The following is a 17,918-nucleotide window of genomic DNA, read 5'->3' as shown; positions in this document are numbered from 1 at the left end:
CCATTTGTCAAGTAGCTTAAGTACACACCAAAACTATCATTAATGGTCAGCTAAAATCCACCAAAAACATAACTTTCCATTAATTAGTTTGAATTTTCTGGTCAAATTTAAAAACAACCATTTCCATTTCTGGTCAGACGTTACAAAATGTAATGGACATATGGCCAACAACTATTTTTATTATTATTTACCGTTTCAGCTAGTATTAAATTTATATGTGAGACCTCTAAACAATTAATCATATCCATTATAGTACGTGGATCCAACGGCGGTTGTGACGATGACGTGGATTGGTCGGGAAAAATTAACGGTCAGATTGCTGTGTAAGGTGTGATACACGTGGCACGTTCTATGTACACGTCGTCTGCCTTACGCTGTCGGCTTGGAATTTTACTACACGCCAGAATGAAAATTCAAATGAAATACAAATTTTGGTTTTAAATAGTATTGCTTAAAGTGGCTAAAACATTATCGGACGACAAATAGCAAAATTTATTTATTTATTTTGTTAAAGGATAAATGATAGTGTTTTTCACGACTTTTTTTTTATATAAAAAACTAAGACATTTTTTATATAATTTCTGCGGCGCCTCCAACTAAACGAGACAATTCTAGGTATTTTCGTTGAACAAAAAAGATGACTGATTTAAACTATTACGATTAACTTTGATTGAGTAATTTCCGGAATCAACAAAAGCCATCATCATCATGATAAGAAAAAAAAGAAAAAAAAAATGCTGACACATTACTATGAAGACGAAGCAACATCAACATCAAAGGGATGTTGAAAAAATAAAATCGGCCAGGTAAATAAAATTTACATAACTCATTTTATATTTTGTTTTATATCTTTTACGTGAATATATAGTGAATGAAAACAATATATGTGCTTCTACAAAAACAAATAACTTTCACGATCAAAAGTCATTCGTTTTTGTAACATAATTTAGTAAAACTTTTGTTAGAATAAACAACGAAAAAATACCAAGGATTTTCGCAGATCACTAATCTTAAATCATAATTTAATTGTTTTCCACGATATCAATGTGTTACTAATCAAAGTTCGAGTCATTGTATGTAACTTGTAATAGAGTAAGGTCGAGAAGCAGAGGATGATTGCTCATAGACAATTATCGTGGCGCTGACCGAAGACGACACTAAATGAAAGCGACGCGCACCTTAACCATCCTTCTAAATTCTCTATTAGAAAATTCAATTTTCAACATGGCATAATATATATATTATTATTGTTCTCAAGAAAATTTTGTGATTCTGATTTATGATGACACGATTGGCATAAATTAGGGCTCAAAAAAATATCTATCATTCAGAGCTTTTTTTTTAGTTTTTTTTTTTTTACGGTTTTTATGTTTTGAACAATCTGAAATCTGAATTATGGAATATTAAATAGTTTAACATCGTTTGCAATTAGGCCATTTACAGAACTATACGTCCCTTGCATCGATGGTTCTTCAACACATGGTCCCTCGTTTAGCTTAATTGTTCCCATCTTTTTTATGTCGACGATATACATACGCCACAAATATATATATATATTGGCTGTTGACACGAAAAGAAAAGAATAAACAATGTATTTCTTTTTATATTCATGCATTATTTATTTTTAGTACTATTAAAAACTATACACACTTTAACATGCTGATTTTAGAAAGTTTACAATAAGCTAGAATAATAATTTAGTTTTAATGGAAAAAAATATTGTGACTAATTTTAGGATGCAATCCTCTCCCATCGCATATGGATTTCTAGGAGATTTTGTTTTGTGTTTTTCCTGAATTAGTTTATGGTCATCAAAATATTTAGGTGGAAATTTCTATCAGAAAACAGGACTAGAAGAATAGAATGAGAAGCAAATTCTCAACCTTTTAAAACCATATCTTTGAAAAGGAATAAACCAAAAAAAGAAAGAAAAAATCATATGAAAAAACAAATACTCAAAAGGAAATGTCAAATACCTGGTGTAGATTAAAAGAAGTTGATGAAATTTGAAAGCTAAAAAGAACTGTATACAGAATGAGTTACTTTTAGTGCCTTCTCTTTTCATAACACGAAATCCTATTTTTATCGAACAGAAACCACTAAAATATAAAGTTGCATATATATAGTATGTTTTAGACTCTGCCATTAGGCGAAAAGACTTTCACTTCAACGCTATTTTTCAACTTTTGCAAAATTGTATGCCTATATAGTTTTTTTTTTTGGTGAAAATGTATGTCTACTAGATTTTAATCCGCGGGAATAATTTTTTTTTAAAAAAGTTATTATATATAAAAGTTTACAAATTGTATATATCTATAAAATATTTTTATTTTATAAATTACAATTGTTATTAAGTAACGTCCTGCCAAACCCGTTCCGCCAATCCGTCTCGTAAAAAAACCTATTTATTTTGTTAATGTTGATCTTATTTATGATATGTTTATGAATCATTGTTTAAATATTTTGTAACTTTGTAGTAATTAACTGTTATCAAATATCTTTACGGTTTGTGCTTATAATCGAATTGTTATAGTCATGAAAAAGGAATTTAAAAAATAATAATTTTATAGTGTTTAAATGATATTAAATATTTTGGAAGTTTTATTTTAGTAACTAATTGTGTAGTTAATGTGGAGAGATTGTGGGAAGGTAGTTAAATGCAAACATTTAATTCTAAGTTTTACTTTTTAATTATCAAAAACAATTATTAAATATCAATGGCAGCCACTGTAAATAAGTCTTAATTTGAAGATTTATTTAACAAAGTGACTGCAAAAATGTATATGTAGATATAGTTAGAAGAATTATTTAGAGAAACTAAACGAACTCGACAAATTTTAATTACATCATTTCTAAAGTATTTCTTATTTTTGTAATTTAAACACAGTATTTTTATTCTTTAAATGTAGATTCCTTTTTCTATATTTTATTTTTATTAACCTATATGTATGAGGTTTAGGGTTTAGGTTTGGCATTATGAGGTTTAGGGTTTGCTTTGTCAAAATTCAACAGACTTATAATGCCAATTTTTGTTAATAGATGCAATTATATATTGTTTATCTAATTGGTTTATAAGTATTTCGTCATTTTTTTTTTTTTTGTTATTCTTTGTTGCTAAATATCTTTATGGATTTATATTACCAATCAAATTCATAATAATATTGTAAGTGTAAGTGATATCATTTTTCAAGTTTTTTCGAATCAATATACGATATTCTTACGAAGTATTTTTCACAACTCTAAATTATCATTGGCCCTCTGTAGTAATAATTTTCAATATAATTAAATGATGCTTAATTAAAATTTATTTGCATACAGCACACATTAATTTAAAACATCAATCATAGTGAAACAAGTGAAATATATTGGGAAGACTTTAAGGATTCACGAGTTATTTTTTTGCTAAACGTCAGTTAATTGATTCTGGCATTCTGCAAAACTTTAGTCCAGGCTAGTAGTTTTTTTCTTTTTTTCTTTTTTTTTTTTTTTTTTTTTTGGGCGCCGGCTAGTAGCTTCATATGTCATATTTAATTGATTATTAATTTCATATTTAAAATTACTTCGATAAATGTTATCCGTATATATATAAAGAAAAGGATATATAAGTGTTTATATATATATTAAATGTTTAATATAGAAAACCTGTCATTTATATGGTTTTAAATATTGAATCGTGTCATGTGTTGCGCTCCTTTTCCAAATCTCCCATTACCACAGAAAATGAAAATTTTATTTTGCTGAATTGATTACTATAATCCATATCCATACTGATGTAACCTAAAACCAATGGCCAGAAATTTAATAGAAGGCCAAATCATAAAATTATTGTCGTTTTAAAAATTACTTTCCTTGGACCACATGAAAAATAAAAAAAAAATAAAAAAAATGTAAAAAGAATAGGAAAGCTAATTTTTACATTATAACTCTTCTTTCCGTGGTCACCAAATAAATACAACTTATTTTACGAATTATCTTTATGGAATTGTTTATTTATTCAGATAAGTTACTCGATGGACTATATGGAGGATTTCGTTAAGTTTAAATTGGGTCTAGCTCAAACAGTTATTTAAAAAAAACATTTTATGTGAGATTTTAATACTTTTTGATGGGTTAATTTTCCTTTTAATTAATATTATTATTATAAATAAAGGTACCATATATACTTTTTCCAATTAGAATATGTTTACATAAAATAGAAACTATAAGAATCTATATTTTCCCCCTATAATTCACAGCTAAATTCATTAGCATTTAGAGTAGCCAAAACTCAGATGATAATTAATTTACATATATATAGTACCTTTTTAAATGCTACCATATGCCGTACTAAAAATTTGGTGTGCACATGGAAATTTATCAACTACCACTTTTTATTTCACTACTTTCTAAGTTATCTAAATGCAAATTTGTATATAACCATTCAAACCCCTAACTAAATCCAACTGAATTGACACCATTAAAATATGAACAGATCGATTATAACTTCATCAACAGATATTAAATAAATAAATGTCAGGTAAGAAAATGTCAATCCGGAAAATATTGATAGGTTATAATATTTTTGTGAAATAATCTTTATAAAATGTCAATTAAAAAGATTATTAGAGAATAGATAACATGGAACGTTGGTGGGGGACCACGTAATTTACTTTGTGAGGTTCTGTACTTGATTGCTTCGTACTCACGTGATGCGTTGTGAATTGGCCTCAAAATGAAAAATACAATAAAATAAATCAAGTAAATGTATATATTACTTATTTATTCCACTACATTTGATTTAAACGTATAAATATAAAACCTTAGTATATATGCTCGGGTATATTGTTATTTAGAAAAACACCCGATAGACTGAAACTGTCCCCAGCTTGATATTCATATCCAACATGCGCATATATACCACTCACAAAACACAATTATGCTTCACCTCCACTTTGATTAGTTTTTACAATATATCTTACTTTTGTTTTAAAATCACTATACAAGAAGGCTTTTTTTTTTTGCTAAAATATATACAAGAAGACATCTGCGTATCTATGCTGTATTAGGGAATTTTAATTGTTGACCAAAAAAATAAAGTATAGTTATTTATCTTTTATTGTAAATCTATCTAAGCAATTATGTACTTCACATAATTTTAATTAAGAGTAGTCATTCATAAGATGATTAAAAACATTATACTGTTTATAGCCCTTTTTTTATACCCAAATCGATATACTTATTTTAAGTGAATTTAAAGACAATTGTATTAATACAAAGTTAAATATAAATATTACATTTGTATTAATGTAAAAAAACTGATAACATATAATATTTCAAGTTAACTATGATTATACATAATGTAACAGTGTTTTTATTTTAATATGTACCAGCATTCAGGAATATCAGCATTACTTGTCAATTGTAACAAATATAAAGAACTCTTTATGGTGGTCTACCAATATCAATTGTTTGTGAATAGGTTATTTGTTTCGCTCATGGTTTTTAGTTGACATTTTAGAGGTTTTCTAGGTTTGATAGAGTATGTAAATAAATACGTGTAGAGTTTTATTAAGTGTCAATTTATTGATCTGTAGTGGACCTTCAGTTTTTTTTTGTTAGTTTTTGACAAAGGGTTTACTGATATTTATTTCTTGATACGTGTATGATTCGCACGATGAGGCCAACATCATGTAGGCCTACGTATACGCATACTTAGCGATATAGATGGACGACACAAAAAAATTGATATATAGATAAATTCTGAATAAAATAACCAAAACCATCCAAATATCCGAAGAGGTACATTTTGTCTTCTGTACCTACTTTTGTTGTCATCTAACTTTTTTATTTCTCGAAATTAAACTCAGTTTCTGGAGCAATGTATGTATTATTGTATCTTTGTATTCGTAAAACCCATAATATGTACGTTTCCTTTGAAACAAGGAAGGGTTAAATGCAAAAGAATCAGCTTAAATAAAAGCGTGTATGATACATAGAAAAACAGTCAGATGCATGTAGAATCATTCTACAATAAAGTAATGTTTAGAGGTAAAATCGTTGTTGTCAAATTGACACGATATATTGAATGATTCAAAACGTATTAGCATTTATGATTGACACGATTATTTTCCTCACAAATTTAGGTCAGTCATAAGATCATTTGGATCCTATGATCATTCTACAAGTTTCTAAGTAAAAATAATTTGGCTACTCCCTTAAAGAAAAGAGAAAACGTTAGTGCGATGGATATTCAATATAGTGTTATATGTTCTTTGCTTATATCTAGCAAATAAATTTTAGGTCACTCACCACCAAAAAATCGTACCAATATGTTTGATATGGACTGCTCGAAATGTCATACCGAAAAAAGAGGAGAAACGTGCATCTTTGATAATACAATCATATTCTTTAAAAAAAAAGTAATGGTTCGATTTGAAAAAGAAGAAGAAAGTAATGGATGCACAGATACATAAATGTATTACCCAAGAATCACAACTTTGCTTAAACCACGTATATTGGCAACACTAAGATGCCTATTGTCCACCAATTAAAACAATCACCTTTTGTCTAAATCCACACCTTATTCCAAACTCAAAATTCTCAACATCAACCTACTTTTTTAATAGAGGTTCCCTATAGTAATACCACAAGAATAAAAAAATTAGCAAAATCATTACATTAAGGTTTGTTTTAACTCGGTTGCAAATTGTTCTAGCGTTTCCCATATCATGAAGTAAAATCTAACTATTTTCGAAGTGGTTCATCTTGTTGTTTATTTATTATGAATTGTCTTCAAACTCGACCAATGATATTATTAGACAATAGGAAACTCGTAGTGGAAATGTTGTCTGCGTCCTATCATATCTAAATATGAACATAGGAAAAAGTAATTTGATTTGTGCCCCATAAAACTTTCACGTTTACGTGTAAATGATCAAAAAGCATAGATATATATGGAATGAAATCTTCATATAAAAAATGCATTCACATAGCTCGTCATGGACCAATGGTTTTAATATAATATACAAAAAGTTAGCAAAGTTTTCTATCAAAAAAAGAAAACAGTAGATAAAAAGTTTATTGTATATTTATACATATATATTCTTTCCTTTTTCGTTCGTTTAAATTGTACAATGGTAGATGAAGTTGAATATAGTAGTAAGCTAAAGGACCACCCAAAGTAATAAGTCTATCTATGACCACTGGACATATACAACCACTAACAATTTTATAATTTCAATTTGATTAAAACAGTTCTTACGTGCTTACAGTATTTCTTCCATTAATTTCGTTAATATAACATTCATTCCCATTAATTTCGTTTAAATTCCATGGCAAACAAGAAAAATATAAAAAAAATTGTTGACATAATTTTTGTTTCAGCATCTATTTTTATACAGACAAATAATTACAACAAAATATTCTTCAATATTTTGTCGCCACAAAAAATCAATATTCAGTGTTTATTATTACATGCGATATTTTCTAGAAAAATCTATAAGTCTTAAAAAAAGGTTAAGAGATAATTATGTTTGAAGAAAAATCTAGAGAAGGATATTAAAATAAGAAATGAAATATCGAGAAGGCGTAATTGACTGGGCATGTGCACTGCAACGTGACCGGACTTCAAATCTGAATTCAAATCAATTTATAATGCTTTTAAAACTAGAAAGCGACATCTGGAAGTTTTCAAAACTAATTAATATTTTTTTTCTAAAAATGATAGTAAAAAACCCAGAAAAAGCTTTAAAATAAAAAGAAAATAAAAAAGGCAAGGGATCCGTGATTCCAAAGGATTCGCTCTCACCACGCGCCTCAGTATCCGTCACATCTCACGCGTTCCTTCTTTCTCTCTCTATCTCTCTCCCCTACTATATAATCTCGTGTTCCCTTCTTCCCATTCTGCACCTCTATCCCCCACTTATTTCGATTTTGCCACTGATTCAAAAAAATACGTTTCACCGAACACACAAAGAAAAACGTAATTGCCAAAGCTATGGAGAAGAAGTTGTTGGATATAACTCGGACTGACTCGGCTGAGAAAAAGCGAGTCAGAGACGAGTCATTCGACGAAGCGGTTCTTGACTCGCCGGAGGTGAAGAGGTTGAGAGATGATTTATTCGATGTCCTGGATGACTCGGATCCTGAACCAGTGAGTCAAGATCTCGACTCGGTTATGAAAAGTTTCGAAGACGAGTTATCAACGGTCACCACCACGACGGCGCAAGGTTCCTCTACCGCCGGCGAAACTCAGCCTGATCTCGGATATCTTCTTGAAGCTTCCGATGATGAGCTTGGTTTACCACCACCTCCATCGATTTCTCCGGTTCCCGTCGCGAAGGAGGAGGTAACGACGGAGACGGTAACGGATTTGGTACGAGCGTCTTCTGATTCGTCAGGAATCGACGAGATTTGGGGATTTGAAGATCACGTGTCGAATTACGGTGGTTTAGATTTTGGTTCCGGCGTCGGAGATGGTGGAGATTACGTGGCTGTTGAGGGGTTGTTTGAATTTTCCGACGATTGTTTTGACTCCGGCGATCTGTTTTCGTGGCGGTCGGAGTCGTTACCGGCGGAATAAATAAATAACAAACTTTTTTTTTAATTAGGTGGGAAATGAAAACGATATCGTTTTGTTAAAGCGTTTGGCTCTCCCTCGCTTTTTTTTTTAACCCGATGGTTAATATCTATTAACTAAAATTATTAGGATTTAGGAAAAGTTAAATATTTTGTAAGGGTAATTTGCTAGATTAGTATTAGCGAATTCGTTTGTTTGTTCTTCCAGATCTTTTTTTCATAGCTTTTGTTAATGTGAAATTTCAGAATGAAAAACTCTCTTTGTCAGTTTTTATTATACGTTCAGTTTCACATATCGAACGGTAAGTCTGATTTCATTTTCAGACTGGTGTGAATAAGATGGCCCATGAATCATACGTTATATAGCCCAAAAGGCCCAAAACCAACAACAACTACAAATTAAGGATTGGGTCTAACCGATTATGCCAGATTAAAAGATTGGTCAAGTTAACTGTTCAATCTGTATAAATAAAATCATTAAATCCGAGAACCGGTCAAATTAACTGGAAATATAAGTAAACCTGGGATTCGTTGATTTATATATCCGGTTAAGGCTACCGCGTAACCATACAAATCAGTTAAATCTGGTAAGTCTTTTTTCACGGATACACAAATTGAGAGAGAGCGCGCGACAAAATCGAACCTAACCCTAATTTTGCGATTTCCCCCTAATTTCGACGATCTGATGGTGAGTGACAAGCATGTAGAATCAAACCACCGCAAACACCGACGGTCGTTTTCGCCGTCCGACGAGGTCTTTAAATCTCCGAAGCGGCACAAGTCCCGTCATCACCATCGCAGGCATGGCCACCGTCATCATCGTGATGAGGAAGTTCAATATAACGATGATGAGAATGTTAACGGTGGTGATCTTGATATGGAAGAAGGTGAGATATTAGGAAAAGAAGGGATTGGGGAGACATTGAAGAAGAAATTAGAGTCCGTCGACGAGTTTGGGGATATAAAATCTGGTCAATTCCGGGAGAATAATCTGGTCTGTTCTATTCGCCCTTTTACTTCATTTTATTGTTTCCGGTTTGCTAGCTTATCTTCTTCTCGGATGGTGGAATCAAAAGGCTTTTAATTGAAAGTAGGGAAAGTCTAGATTTTTCTTTCGTAATATGTGGTTTTGTGCCATTTATCTTATTATAATGAAGTTCGTTCTTGGTCTGTGTGTGGGATTAGATAACCTGAATGTCTCATGCATTTGTAAGAAATGCAAAAGCAGTTGCACTAGGCGTTCAATGGAGATGATGGCTTTCCCTTGATTTGTAAGAGCTGGATACGCGTTTATAACTATCTTTCATATAAATGTCATGTATGCTCATGCTTATTTATTCTACGCCATATATTTCTCTTGTAACCAGTCTTTTAATATGTTGTGGCGGTGATTGCAGGGGAGAAATCAGCGGAGGGAAAGAGAATGTGAGAAAAGAAAAGAGATAGAGCCTGACCGTGAAAGGAGAAAAGAGAGGGGAAGCGTTGATAGAGATAGCAGGGGAGACAGGGAAAAAGATTACCTACGGGATAGAGACAACGACAGAGGTAGGAGTAGAGATAAAGCCAGGTATAGTAGTAGAGAGAGGGGGAGGGAGAATGAAAGAGAGAGACGGAGTGAAAAAGATAGGGATAAAGGACGAGAATTCCAGAGTGATAGAGAGAAGCATAAAAGTCTTGATGATGGATATGGTGAAGTGAGGCATAAACATTCTGGACACTCAAGACATGATGCGGAAGATGACTTAGAGTTAAGAAGCCCAACTTCTGTAAATGGCCATGATCCTAACAGTGGCGATGTCAAAGAAACTCGGGGAAATGTTGAAAGGTATATTCACCCAGAAAAAACTTTGTCTTGTGAATGTTTAGGTTGGTTATAAATGTGCAACACCTTTTACAATAGTGTTTGATTGTCTTATATTTGAAACAGGACCAGAATTGATAATGATGATAAAGGTGACGTTGTTGTTTGGGAAGTTGAACAAGAAGATGAAGAGCTAAATTTAATCGAGGAAAGCAGGAGGAGAACGCAAGCCATAATGGAGAAATATAAGAAAAAGTTGGAGCAGCAAAACGGATTTTCTTCTCATGGTAAGGGGATTATCAGTTTTCTTAATGATCATTGCTCTGAACAGCGCATGCATGAAGAATTTATATTTGCTCATTTAGTATATGGGTGTTGTTCAAAGTTGCCCTTTCTCTACTTTGTGTGTGTACTTGTTACATTTAGTTTACATTGGGTTTCTGTTAGTCGACATGGGAGTAGTCATTTTGTTCAAATCTTTTGTATTGTGTACCGAAACTATCACTTATGAGCAACTTGAGCCTTTCAAGTTAGTATCTGTGGGTTGTAATTCGATTAGTAGAATAGTCATTAGATTTTATTAATTGTGTCACTGAAAGTGTCATTCTTCTTGGCCCACCCTCCCACATTTACTTACACAAATATTTTATGAATCCAGATCTTGAGCTAGCAAACATTCCCAAGCAGTCCTCTACTGTGGCAGATGTTCTTGGAAGTGGTACTCTGGGGCCTGTTACTTCTGCAGTTAATCAAGCTAAAGCTGGGTTGGATATTGATGCCGTAGATGGTGAAGTCGCCAAGCTTTCATCGGCAGTTGGGGAATCACCTGCACAGCTTGTAATTTCAGACTCAGATAGGACACTAGCTTCCACAGGGCTTGGGGAAGGCAGCCCAAAGGTGCGTTTGCAAAGGAAATTTGTTTGTTGGGGAATGCTTTTTGTTTATTTTATTTTCCCCGGTCTTATATTATGCTATATTTTTAGGATAAAATATCAGATGACATGTTCACTGATGATATCTTTGGGGAGTCTCCAGCTGATAGTCAGAAAATGGTATGTACTCTTACTCAAATTATTGACCTTGTCTTTATAGAGTTTTCTAACTCTGGTTTCATCTGCTTTGTTTTCCCCGTACATCATCTGACAAGATACTCAAGAAATGGACTTCCTTTTGTCCACTACATTTTTGTAGTGAGCTTTTTCTCTTCTTTCGTTTCCTAGAAACATTTCTATCCTGCTTTGGTAGTAGTTCATCAATTGCTGTACACTAGTCAACTGTTGCCTTCATACTCCTGAAACTTCTTTCATTGCCTTTTCATTCTGACATGTGTTTGTGGAGAATAATTGTCTGTTGGCTAAGGAGTTTTTCGTAAATTATTTTATTTTAGGGCTATCTGCGAGGGAAAGGGAATGGCATTCCTATTGTAAGGAGTGGACTCGACGATAATTGGGATGATGCAGAAGGTTATTACAGTAAGTGTTTTTATTTTGTCTATGTATTATTTAAGTTCAAATTCTTTGAAGACCTATTTGTGTATAATTCCATGAACATTTCATTGCTCGTGTTTTATCATTCAACTGGAAAAGGCCTTCTAATATTTGTCATCTTAAGTCTTAACAATGAAAGATCTTCTCTTAATTTTAGGTTATCAATTAGGGGAACTACTTGATGATAGATATGAAATCATGGCTACTCATGGAAAAGGTGTCTTCTCTACCGTGGTGCGGGCAAAAGACACAAAAGCTGAACTAGGTGAACCTGAGGAAGTGGCTATAAAAATTATTCGGAACAATGAGACAATGTAAGTGGTCTTCTCTAGGACCGGACAAATTTTATCAAAATTCTTATCAAGTGATGTTTGATTTATCTTCCTAAGAGTTGTGAATGTCTCACTATCATATCACGTTTTGTGTAGGCATAAGGCCGGCCAGACTGAGATTCAGATATTGAAGAAGCTAGCTGGCTCTGACCCAGAGAATAAGCGCCACTGCGTTCGTTTTCTTTCAACTTTTAAGTATAGGAACCACCTTTGCTTGGTGTTTGAGTCTCTTCATCTGAATCTCCGTGAGATTGTGAAGAAGTATGGTCGCAACATTGGTATTCAACTATCTGGTGTTAGAGTGTATGCAACGCAGTTATTCATATCCCTTAAACATCTCAAGAACTGTGGGGTTCTTCACTGCGATATAAAGCCTGACAACATGCTGGTAAGCTATACTTGTCTGTGTTTTTCTCCTGCTTGATGCACATAAATTTTAACTTCTGGTCGTTCCTTGATTATCCAGGTGAATGAGGGAAGAAACACGTTAAAGCTTTGTGACTTTGGTAGTGCAATGTTTGCTGGTACAAACGAAGTTACACCATATCTTGTTAGTCGCTTCTACAGAGCTCCAGAAATAAGTAAGTTCCACTGTTGCTGTTGTCTTAATCATCTACTTGGATATTTCATGGCTGTATGTTCTATTATAACTAAAGCTGTACTCTCTTTTTTCATTGTAGTTCTTGGACTTCCCTACGACCATCCGTTAGATATATGGTCAGTTGGTTGCTGTCTGTATGAGCTTTTTAGCGGGAAAATTATGTTCCCTGGCTCCACAAACAATGAAATGTTACGCCTGCATATGGAACTGAAAGGTGCCTTCCCTAAAAAGATGCTTCGCAAGGGAGCATTTATCGATCAGCACTTTGATAAGGACTTATGCTTCTATGCTACAGAGGAGGATAGTGTTACTAGAAAGACAACAAAGAGAATGATGGTAAACATAAAGCCAAAAGAATTTGGTTCAGTAATTAAACAACGTTATAAGGATGAAGATAGCAAGTTGTTGGTTCATTTCAGGGATCTTCTAGACAGAATTTTCATACTTGATCCTCAGAAGAGAATTACAGTGTCACAGGCATTAGCTCACCCATTCATCACGGGCAAGTGAATCTCATAATGTTGTTACCCTAGATACATGTACATTGAATATTAAACGATTAGTTTTTGATTAAGATTCTAAAGAAATTGTTAATGATGTTGTTCCTAGATTCATGTGATTCAGTCTTCCATAATCTAAGTTCTTGGCCATTGTTTAGTTGGCGGTTTCACATTATTATCACGTGCATGCAACTATACAAGTATATCAGAGTTTGAGAGGACTTGTGTATAATTACGAAAGAGTAGGTAGCATTTGAAGTTAGTTTTGCAAATCTGTGATTACAAAATATTTATAATCTGTTTGGTTCACCTCTGATGAGTGGGAGAATTATGTCTAGAGAAACGATTGCATTGGTAAATAAACAAGGTCTTTCCATTTTTTTCGTACCTAACAGAAGAAAAAGTCTCTCTTCAACATAATAACAAGATTTTTGTTACTAATGTTTTTGACGTGGAAAGTTGCGTGCAGGTGAGTTGTAGTAGTCTTTTGATCATGATATTGTAGTCACACCTAATAAAGATGAAATGGTGTGTTTTCTAATGGCTGCTTTAATAATTCATCTAAACCTGTCATTCTTAAATTAATTGCAATAGTAAGAGCCGTAACAATGACATTTCTCGCAAGTCTTTTTCACGACTTTGTTATGAGTGTTCCGTTTATAGTTTTGTAAGGAAAGTTCGAACAAATATTGGGACCTGAGGGATTCTCTTACACGTTTATTTTCTGTTGTTTTCTAATAACTTAAAGAAATTAGAACAGAACGAACGTTCCTCGTCATGAGACAATAATTATGGGTCCATGGTTCACATTATACAAATTACAAACTTTAAAGACTGCAATTTATAGGGGAAACCTGAATCTTACATGCATTTTCATGTTTTAAGACTAGACTGGTACAAGTTATGGCCGGTTCAGATGTGGATACTGGTACCGATGACTATTTCTCTTTATTTAATCAAAGTGTTACTAGTTTCATGTTTTGAGACTGGTTCATGTAGCTTTTCTTCAAATAATTTTCACAAGATATTCTAATAACTTTAGGTGGACATAAAGAAAATTCAAAATAAGAAAGAGTAATAAGATCTAGATGTTTGAAGAAACTGCCCAAAACGTTTCTTAAGGATATAGCGTATTCGGATATGCTACCCATTTTGGATTAATCAGATACGATACTCATTTTTTTCAACAATGGATTTAAATTTGGTCTAAAAATAATTAATCCGATGGCGCAATATTAAATAGCGGTCCATTTTGTTTTTATTATTATTTGGCTTATTATTTCGTAATTCGTACCACATTTTCTTCTTTAAGGTCGTTTTTTCTAACTTCTGAAAACTTCGTTGCTAAGAAGTCTTCGTATGTCGTAACGCGTCTTCTCCTCTTTCCTCTCTTATAACACTTCCAATTCAAAGGAAGACAACATAAACTCTTATTCTCTACCTGTCCTCTCTTCTCTGCAACTCGGCCATGGGGAAGAAGCTTGACGCTTTGCTTGGTCGCAGTTTCAAGACCAACAAGTTCAAGTCTCTTATCACCTTAGCTCTCACAAGGCTCTCTATTCTCAAGAACCAGCGTCAAGCCAGACTCTCTCAAGCCATCTCTGATGTCACCGAGCTTCTTAAGCTCGGCCAACATGAGCACGCTTACCATAGAGTCGATCAAGTCGTCAAAGACCAAAACACTCTCGACGTTCTCTTCTTCATCCATGGCTACTTCACTCTCTGTCTCGATCGTATTCACCTCTTTGAACACAACAGAGATTGTCCTGAAGAGCTTCTAGAAGCTGTTTCGGGTTTGCTATTTGCAGCTTCTAGAATCGGTGAATTCCCTGAGCTTCAAGAGATTCGTAATGTTTTGATTTCGCGTTTTGGCAAAGATCTCGCGGCTCGGTCTATTGAGTTGCGCAGTAATTGTGGGGTTGATCCCAAAGTAAGCAAGTTCTCGATTCAACAAATACTATATTCAATACGTTATGTTATATATCTCTCTTGATAGAACAAAATACTTACTGAGTTCCATGTTTCTTTTGGTGTTACTATAGATAATTCAGAAGTTGTCGACAAGACCTCCACCGAAAGAAGTTAGAATGAAGGCTTTGAAGGAGATTGCTGCAGAGAATAACATTGTTCTGAAACTAGACCAAGCTTCTACGTCCACTGAGGTATAGAAATCTGCAATTAACCACCAAGATAACAAAAAGTTGAAAAAATCATGTTCTAATCAAATTTGTAACATTTGCAGGGAACAACAAATATGCAGGGAACATCAGATGTTAGTAAGACTAAGCTAACAAGTAAAGATGGCAGAGGAGAAGGTTATGGTTTATCTGATTCGGTCAAGAGAGGAAAGAAGAAGTACAAAGATGTGGCTGATGCTGCACAAGCAGCGTTTGAGTCAGCAGCTCATGCAGCAGAGGCTGCACAAGCGGCTGTGGAGCTTTCTCAGTTTTCTCCTCGTGGACATGACAGTCCGGGTAACATTGGTGGGGAAAATTCATTTCATGGTTCTGAAAACAAAGAGTCAGAACAAGAACAAGAAGGTAATGATGATTCTTCAGAAGGGGAAGGGGATGTGATGTCAGAATCTAAAAGGTCGATGTCAGATTCAGAAGATATTATTGATGTCCCAGTGATGTCATTCAGAGAAGACCCTGTGAAGCTATTGGAGAAGGATACTATTATCTACGATAGTGAAGAAGAAACCCAACCTAGTGTTGAGACTATTACTATTAGTAAGTCTAAAGATGAGCAAAATCGTATGGTTGGTTCGAATAGAGCGGATACAAGACATGTGGACCACATGGTTCGTTCAATTGAAGATCCTATTATGCGTAAAGCAGGTTTGAAGGGTCCAGTTTCAGTCAGGACAAGACAGGTTCGTGGATACTAAGTACAAATGTTATAAGTTTTTCAGGTGCATCTACGGTGTAATCACTCAGTTTTGTACTTTTCTATGTTCTTTTTGTGGTCAAAGATGTAAGATTATTGTGTTCTTTATGGATATAAGCTTTCAATGATGTTGTACAGTTGCATATGTGTGTGTTTATACAAGAAACGTTTCTAGAAAACTTTGAATCAAATTCGAAGAACTTACCTGAAAATTACTGTCCTCGAGGCCTCTTTTTACCATGTTGAATTAGGTCAGCATATGCCTGGAAACTTAGACCGACATCTTCATCGTATTCAATTCCAAGCTCCTCCTGCAAAGTAACAGTAGTCAAAAATTATGGCGAAGCTGATGTAGTCTGTAAGAAAAAACTCCTGAAGAAATATGAGTTTGCACCTTTAGTTCCTTCACATCTTTGGGAGAATTCTCTGTTACAGTATCCCAAATGTCTCTGAACATCCTCTTACGCTTGCGCCACTGATTAATCTTATCCGCATACATATCTTCAACAGCCTTTTTGTCTTCTGGCCTCACCAATGTAATCCCTTCACGTAGTTTGACCAGTTTCTCTTCCATTTCCTTAACCTGGTACACAGTTGAAATCACTTTATAAGCTATCAACAACCTTACTCAAAGAAAGACAAAAACCAAAAGGTAAGAAAAACATATACCTCTTTCCTTAGTTTGGCATCTTTCTCTTGTATCTCTTCTAGTGTCAAGTTTGACTGCAAACTCTTGATTTCTGCAAATAACATCACAGAACATAACATTATCCAAGCAGCTATATCACATCCTCAAAACCACTGAGAAAAAGTAGTTTTTTCACACCTGATTCCACATCACTGATAGTTTTCTTCTTCTCTTGAAGCTGTTCTTGAAGTTTGGCATTGTCTTCTTTCATTTGAGCAAGTTCTTCAGAGTTTGGAATCTCAAACTGGTCTTGTCTAGCAATGTATATCTTCTGCTTACCATACTCTTTAAACGTGATTTTTCCAGCATCAGCAAGACTATCAAGTGCCTTTTGCACCGCAGTCTTCTTAAGGTTAAACTTTTGTAGAGCATCAGCTGCATTTTGAGTGTTTAGAGGTTTGTTTTGCTGCATCAAAAAAGTACCAACAACACATTCATCAAAATCTAACAACAATAATACAACAGATTGAAACAAAACTTGCAATATATATATATATATATATATATATATATATATAACCTGTATCAATCAATTTTTAAAACCTAGTCAATATCAATAGCTTCAAACGAAAAATTCATGTGTAAACTTATAGCACAAATTGAAACCCAAGTGATTAAATTCCCAGATTCAGAATCATGTGAACATCACTGCGTACCTTAACCTAGACTCAATTTCAAATTCGAATTCTAATTTTTATGGTCGTATCTGTTTGTGATCTCCGTTTAGAATTAAAGCAAAAATGTAGAATCGCAGAGAAGTGCTTACCTCATTGACAAAGTTGAGTACGATAGCTGCAGAAATAAAAAATTCAGGAAACAAGTAAATAAGAGAGAAATCAAAATGAGGAATAAGATCAAAGAGAACTAGCAGATTTTTTTCAGAGATTATATCATTATACCTTCGGTGTTATCCGATTTAGGAGCCATTTTTGTCGAAATAATTGGCGGGAAATAAAAAACCTGAAGCGAGAGCAACTTTTTTCCTTTTCCGATATTTTCTGAGGAAGAAGAAGAGAGTTACTGAGAAGCTTCCTTTATACGAGAGAGATATTAAACGAAGTCGT

General features: G+C 33.6%; 4 protein-coding genes, 1 long non-coding RNA gene and 1 other non-coding gene across 11 annotated transcripts; 4 read left to right on the top strand and 2 right to left on the bottom strand.

Annotated features, from left to right (window-relative positions):
- Positions 1 to 163: 163 nt before the first annotated feature.
- On the bottom strand, positions 164 to 2,090 carry AT1G08895. 2 transcript variants are annotated; one of them, NR_143434.1, is made up of 2 exons: positions 1,977 to 2,090; positions 164 to 393 (listed from the first exon to the last, which is right to left on the bottom strand). It is a non-coding gene; the product is annotated as an uncharacterized misc_RNA (transcript). The 2 variants fall into 2 exon arrangements; NR_143435.1 differs by lacking the exon at positions 164 to 393 and adding an exon at positions 1,441 to 1,560.
- A 3,334-nt stretch (positions 2,091 to 5,424) lies between these two features.
- On the top strand, positions 5,425 to 5,709 carry AT1G05007. The gene has a single exon (NR_138818.1). It is a non-coding gene; the product is annotated as an other RNA (long non-coding RNA).
- A 1,710-nt stretch (positions 5,710 to 7,419) lies between these two features.
- On the top strand, positions 7,420 to 8,916 carry AT1G13360 (uncharacterized protein). Of its 3 annotated transcripts, none has more exons than NM_001198054.1 (2): positions 7,822 to 8,484; positions 8,825 to 8,916. In NM_001198054.1, the coding sequence occupies exons 1-2, from the start codon at positions 7,976 to 7,978 to the stop codon at positions 8,892 to 8,894; spliced, it is 579 nt and encodes a 192-aa protein (NP_001184983.1). In that variant the 5' UTR covers positions 7,822 to 7,975; the 3' UTR covers positions 8,895 to 8,916. The 3 variants fall into 3 exon arrangements, with proteins under 3 accessions (NP_683304.1, NP_001184983.1, NP_001184984.1); NM_001198055.1 differs by lacking the exon at positions 8,825 to 8,916 and adding an exon at positions 8,765 to 8,822; NM_148463.4 differs by having other exon boundaries at positions 7,420 to 8,900.
- Positions 8,917 to 9,077: 161 nt separating this feature from the next.
- AT1G13350 (Protein kinase superfamily protein) lies at positions 9,078 to 13,485 on the top strand. Of its 3 annotated transcripts, none has more exons than NM_001198053.1 (11): positions 9,157 to 9,550; positions 9,794 to 9,874; positions 9,954 to 10,381; positions 10,484 to 10,644; positions 11,016 to 11,254; positions 11,341 to 11,409; positions 11,745 to 11,829; positions 12,002 to 12,158; positions 12,273 to 12,564; positions 12,643 to 12,757; positions 12,857 to 13,370. In NM_001198053.1, exons 1-11 carry the CDS (start codon positions 9,242 to 9,244, stop codon positions 13,285 to 13,287), a joined length of 2,367 nt encoding a protein of 788 aa, NP_001184982.1. In that variant the 5' UTR covers positions 9,157 to 9,241; the 3' UTR covers positions 13,288 to 13,370. The 3 variants fall into 3 exon arrangements, with proteins under 3 accessions (NP_563928.3, NP_001184982.1, NP_001321965.1); NM_001332066.1 differs by having other exon boundaries at positions 11,341 to 11,547; NM_101206.5 differs by lacking the exon at positions 9,794 to 9,874 and having other exon boundaries at positions 9,078 to 9,550; positions 12,857 to 13,485.
- Positions 13,486 to 14,559: 1,074 nt separating this feature from the next.
- Positions 14,560 to 16,341, top strand: AT1G13340 (Regulator of Vps4 activity in the MVB pathway protein). Its single transcript, NM_101205.3, has 3 exons — positions 14,560 to 15,207; positions 15,320 to 15,439; positions 15,520 to 16,341. The coding sequence occupies exons 1-3, from the start codon at positions 14,746 to 14,748 to the stop codon at positions 16,165 to 16,167; spliced, it is 1,230 nt and encodes a 409-aa protein (NP_172792.1). The 5' UTR covers positions 14,560 to 14,745; the 3' UTR covers positions 16,168 to 16,341.
- On the bottom strand, positions 15,191 to 17,854 carry AHP2 (Tat-binding protein 1(Tbp-1)-interacting protein (TBPIP)). Its single transcript, NM_101204.3, has 7 exons — positions 17,754 to 17,854; positions 17,621 to 17,646; positions 16,993 to 17,260; positions 16,836 to 16,906; positions 16,561 to 16,749; positions 16,372 to 16,477; positions 15,191 to 15,449 (listed from the first exon to the last, which is right to left on the bottom strand). Exons 1-6 carry the CDS (start codon positions 17,779 to 17,781, stop codon positions 16,379 to 16,381), a joined length of 681 nt encoding a protein of 226 aa, NP_172791.1. The 5' UTR covers positions 17,782 to 17,854; the 3' UTR covers positions 15,191 to 15,449; positions 16,372 to 16,378.
- Positions 17,855 to 17,918: the final 64 nt, after the last annotated feature.

Source organism: Arabidopsis thaliana (assembly GCF_000001735.4).
Source record: "Arabidopsis thaliana chromosome 1 sequence".
In the NCBI taxonomy this organism is placed as follows: domain Eukaryota; kingdom Viridiplantae; phylum Streptophyta; class Magnoliopsida; order Brassicales; family Brassicaceae; genus Arabidopsis; species Arabidopsis thaliana.
The sequence above is the reverse complement of the archived record's forward strand: the minus strand, read 5'-3'. Positions and strand labels throughout refer to the sequence as shown.

Coding starts and splice junctions, on each gene's coding strand:
- AHP2 (NM_101204.3), bottom strand. CDS start 17,781: ATGGCTCCTAAATCGGATAACACCGAAG. Junction 16,907..16,992: donor TATCAGTGATGTGGAATCAG/GTGTGAAAAAAC, acceptor TGTTATTTGCAG/AAATCAAGAGTTTGCAGTCA. Junction 16,478..16,560: donor AAGATGTGAAGGAACTAAAG/GTGCAAACTCAT, acceptor GTTACTTTGCAG/GAGGAGCTTGGAATTGAATA.
- AT1G13350 (NM_001332066.1), top strand. CDS start 9,242: ATGGTGAGTGACAAGCATGTAGAATCAAACCACCGCAAACACCGACGG. Junction 11,548..11,744: donor TTGTCCACTACATTTTTGTA/GTGAGCTTTTTC, acceptor ATTTTATTTTAG/GGCTATCTGCGAGGGAAAGG. Junction 12,159..12,272: donor ATTCGGAACAATGAGACAAT/GTAAGTGGTCTT, acceptor CGTTTTGTGTAG/GCATAAGGCCGGCCAGACTG.
- AT1G13340 (NM_101205.3), top strand. CDS start 14,746: ATGGGGAAGAAGCTTGACGCTTTGCTTGGTCGCAGTTTCAAGACCAAC. Junction 15,208..15,319: donor ATTGTGGGGTTGATCCCAAA/GTAAGCAAGTTC, acceptor GTGTTACTATAG/ATAATTCAGAAGTTGTCGAC. Junction 15,440..15,519: donor AAGCTTCTACGTCCACTGAG/GTATAGAAATCT, acceptor TAACATTTGCAG/GGAACAACAAATATGCAGGG.
- AT1G13360 (NM_148463.4), top strand. CDS start 7,976: ATGGAGAAGAAGTTGTTGGATATAACTCGGACTGACTCGGCTGAGAAA.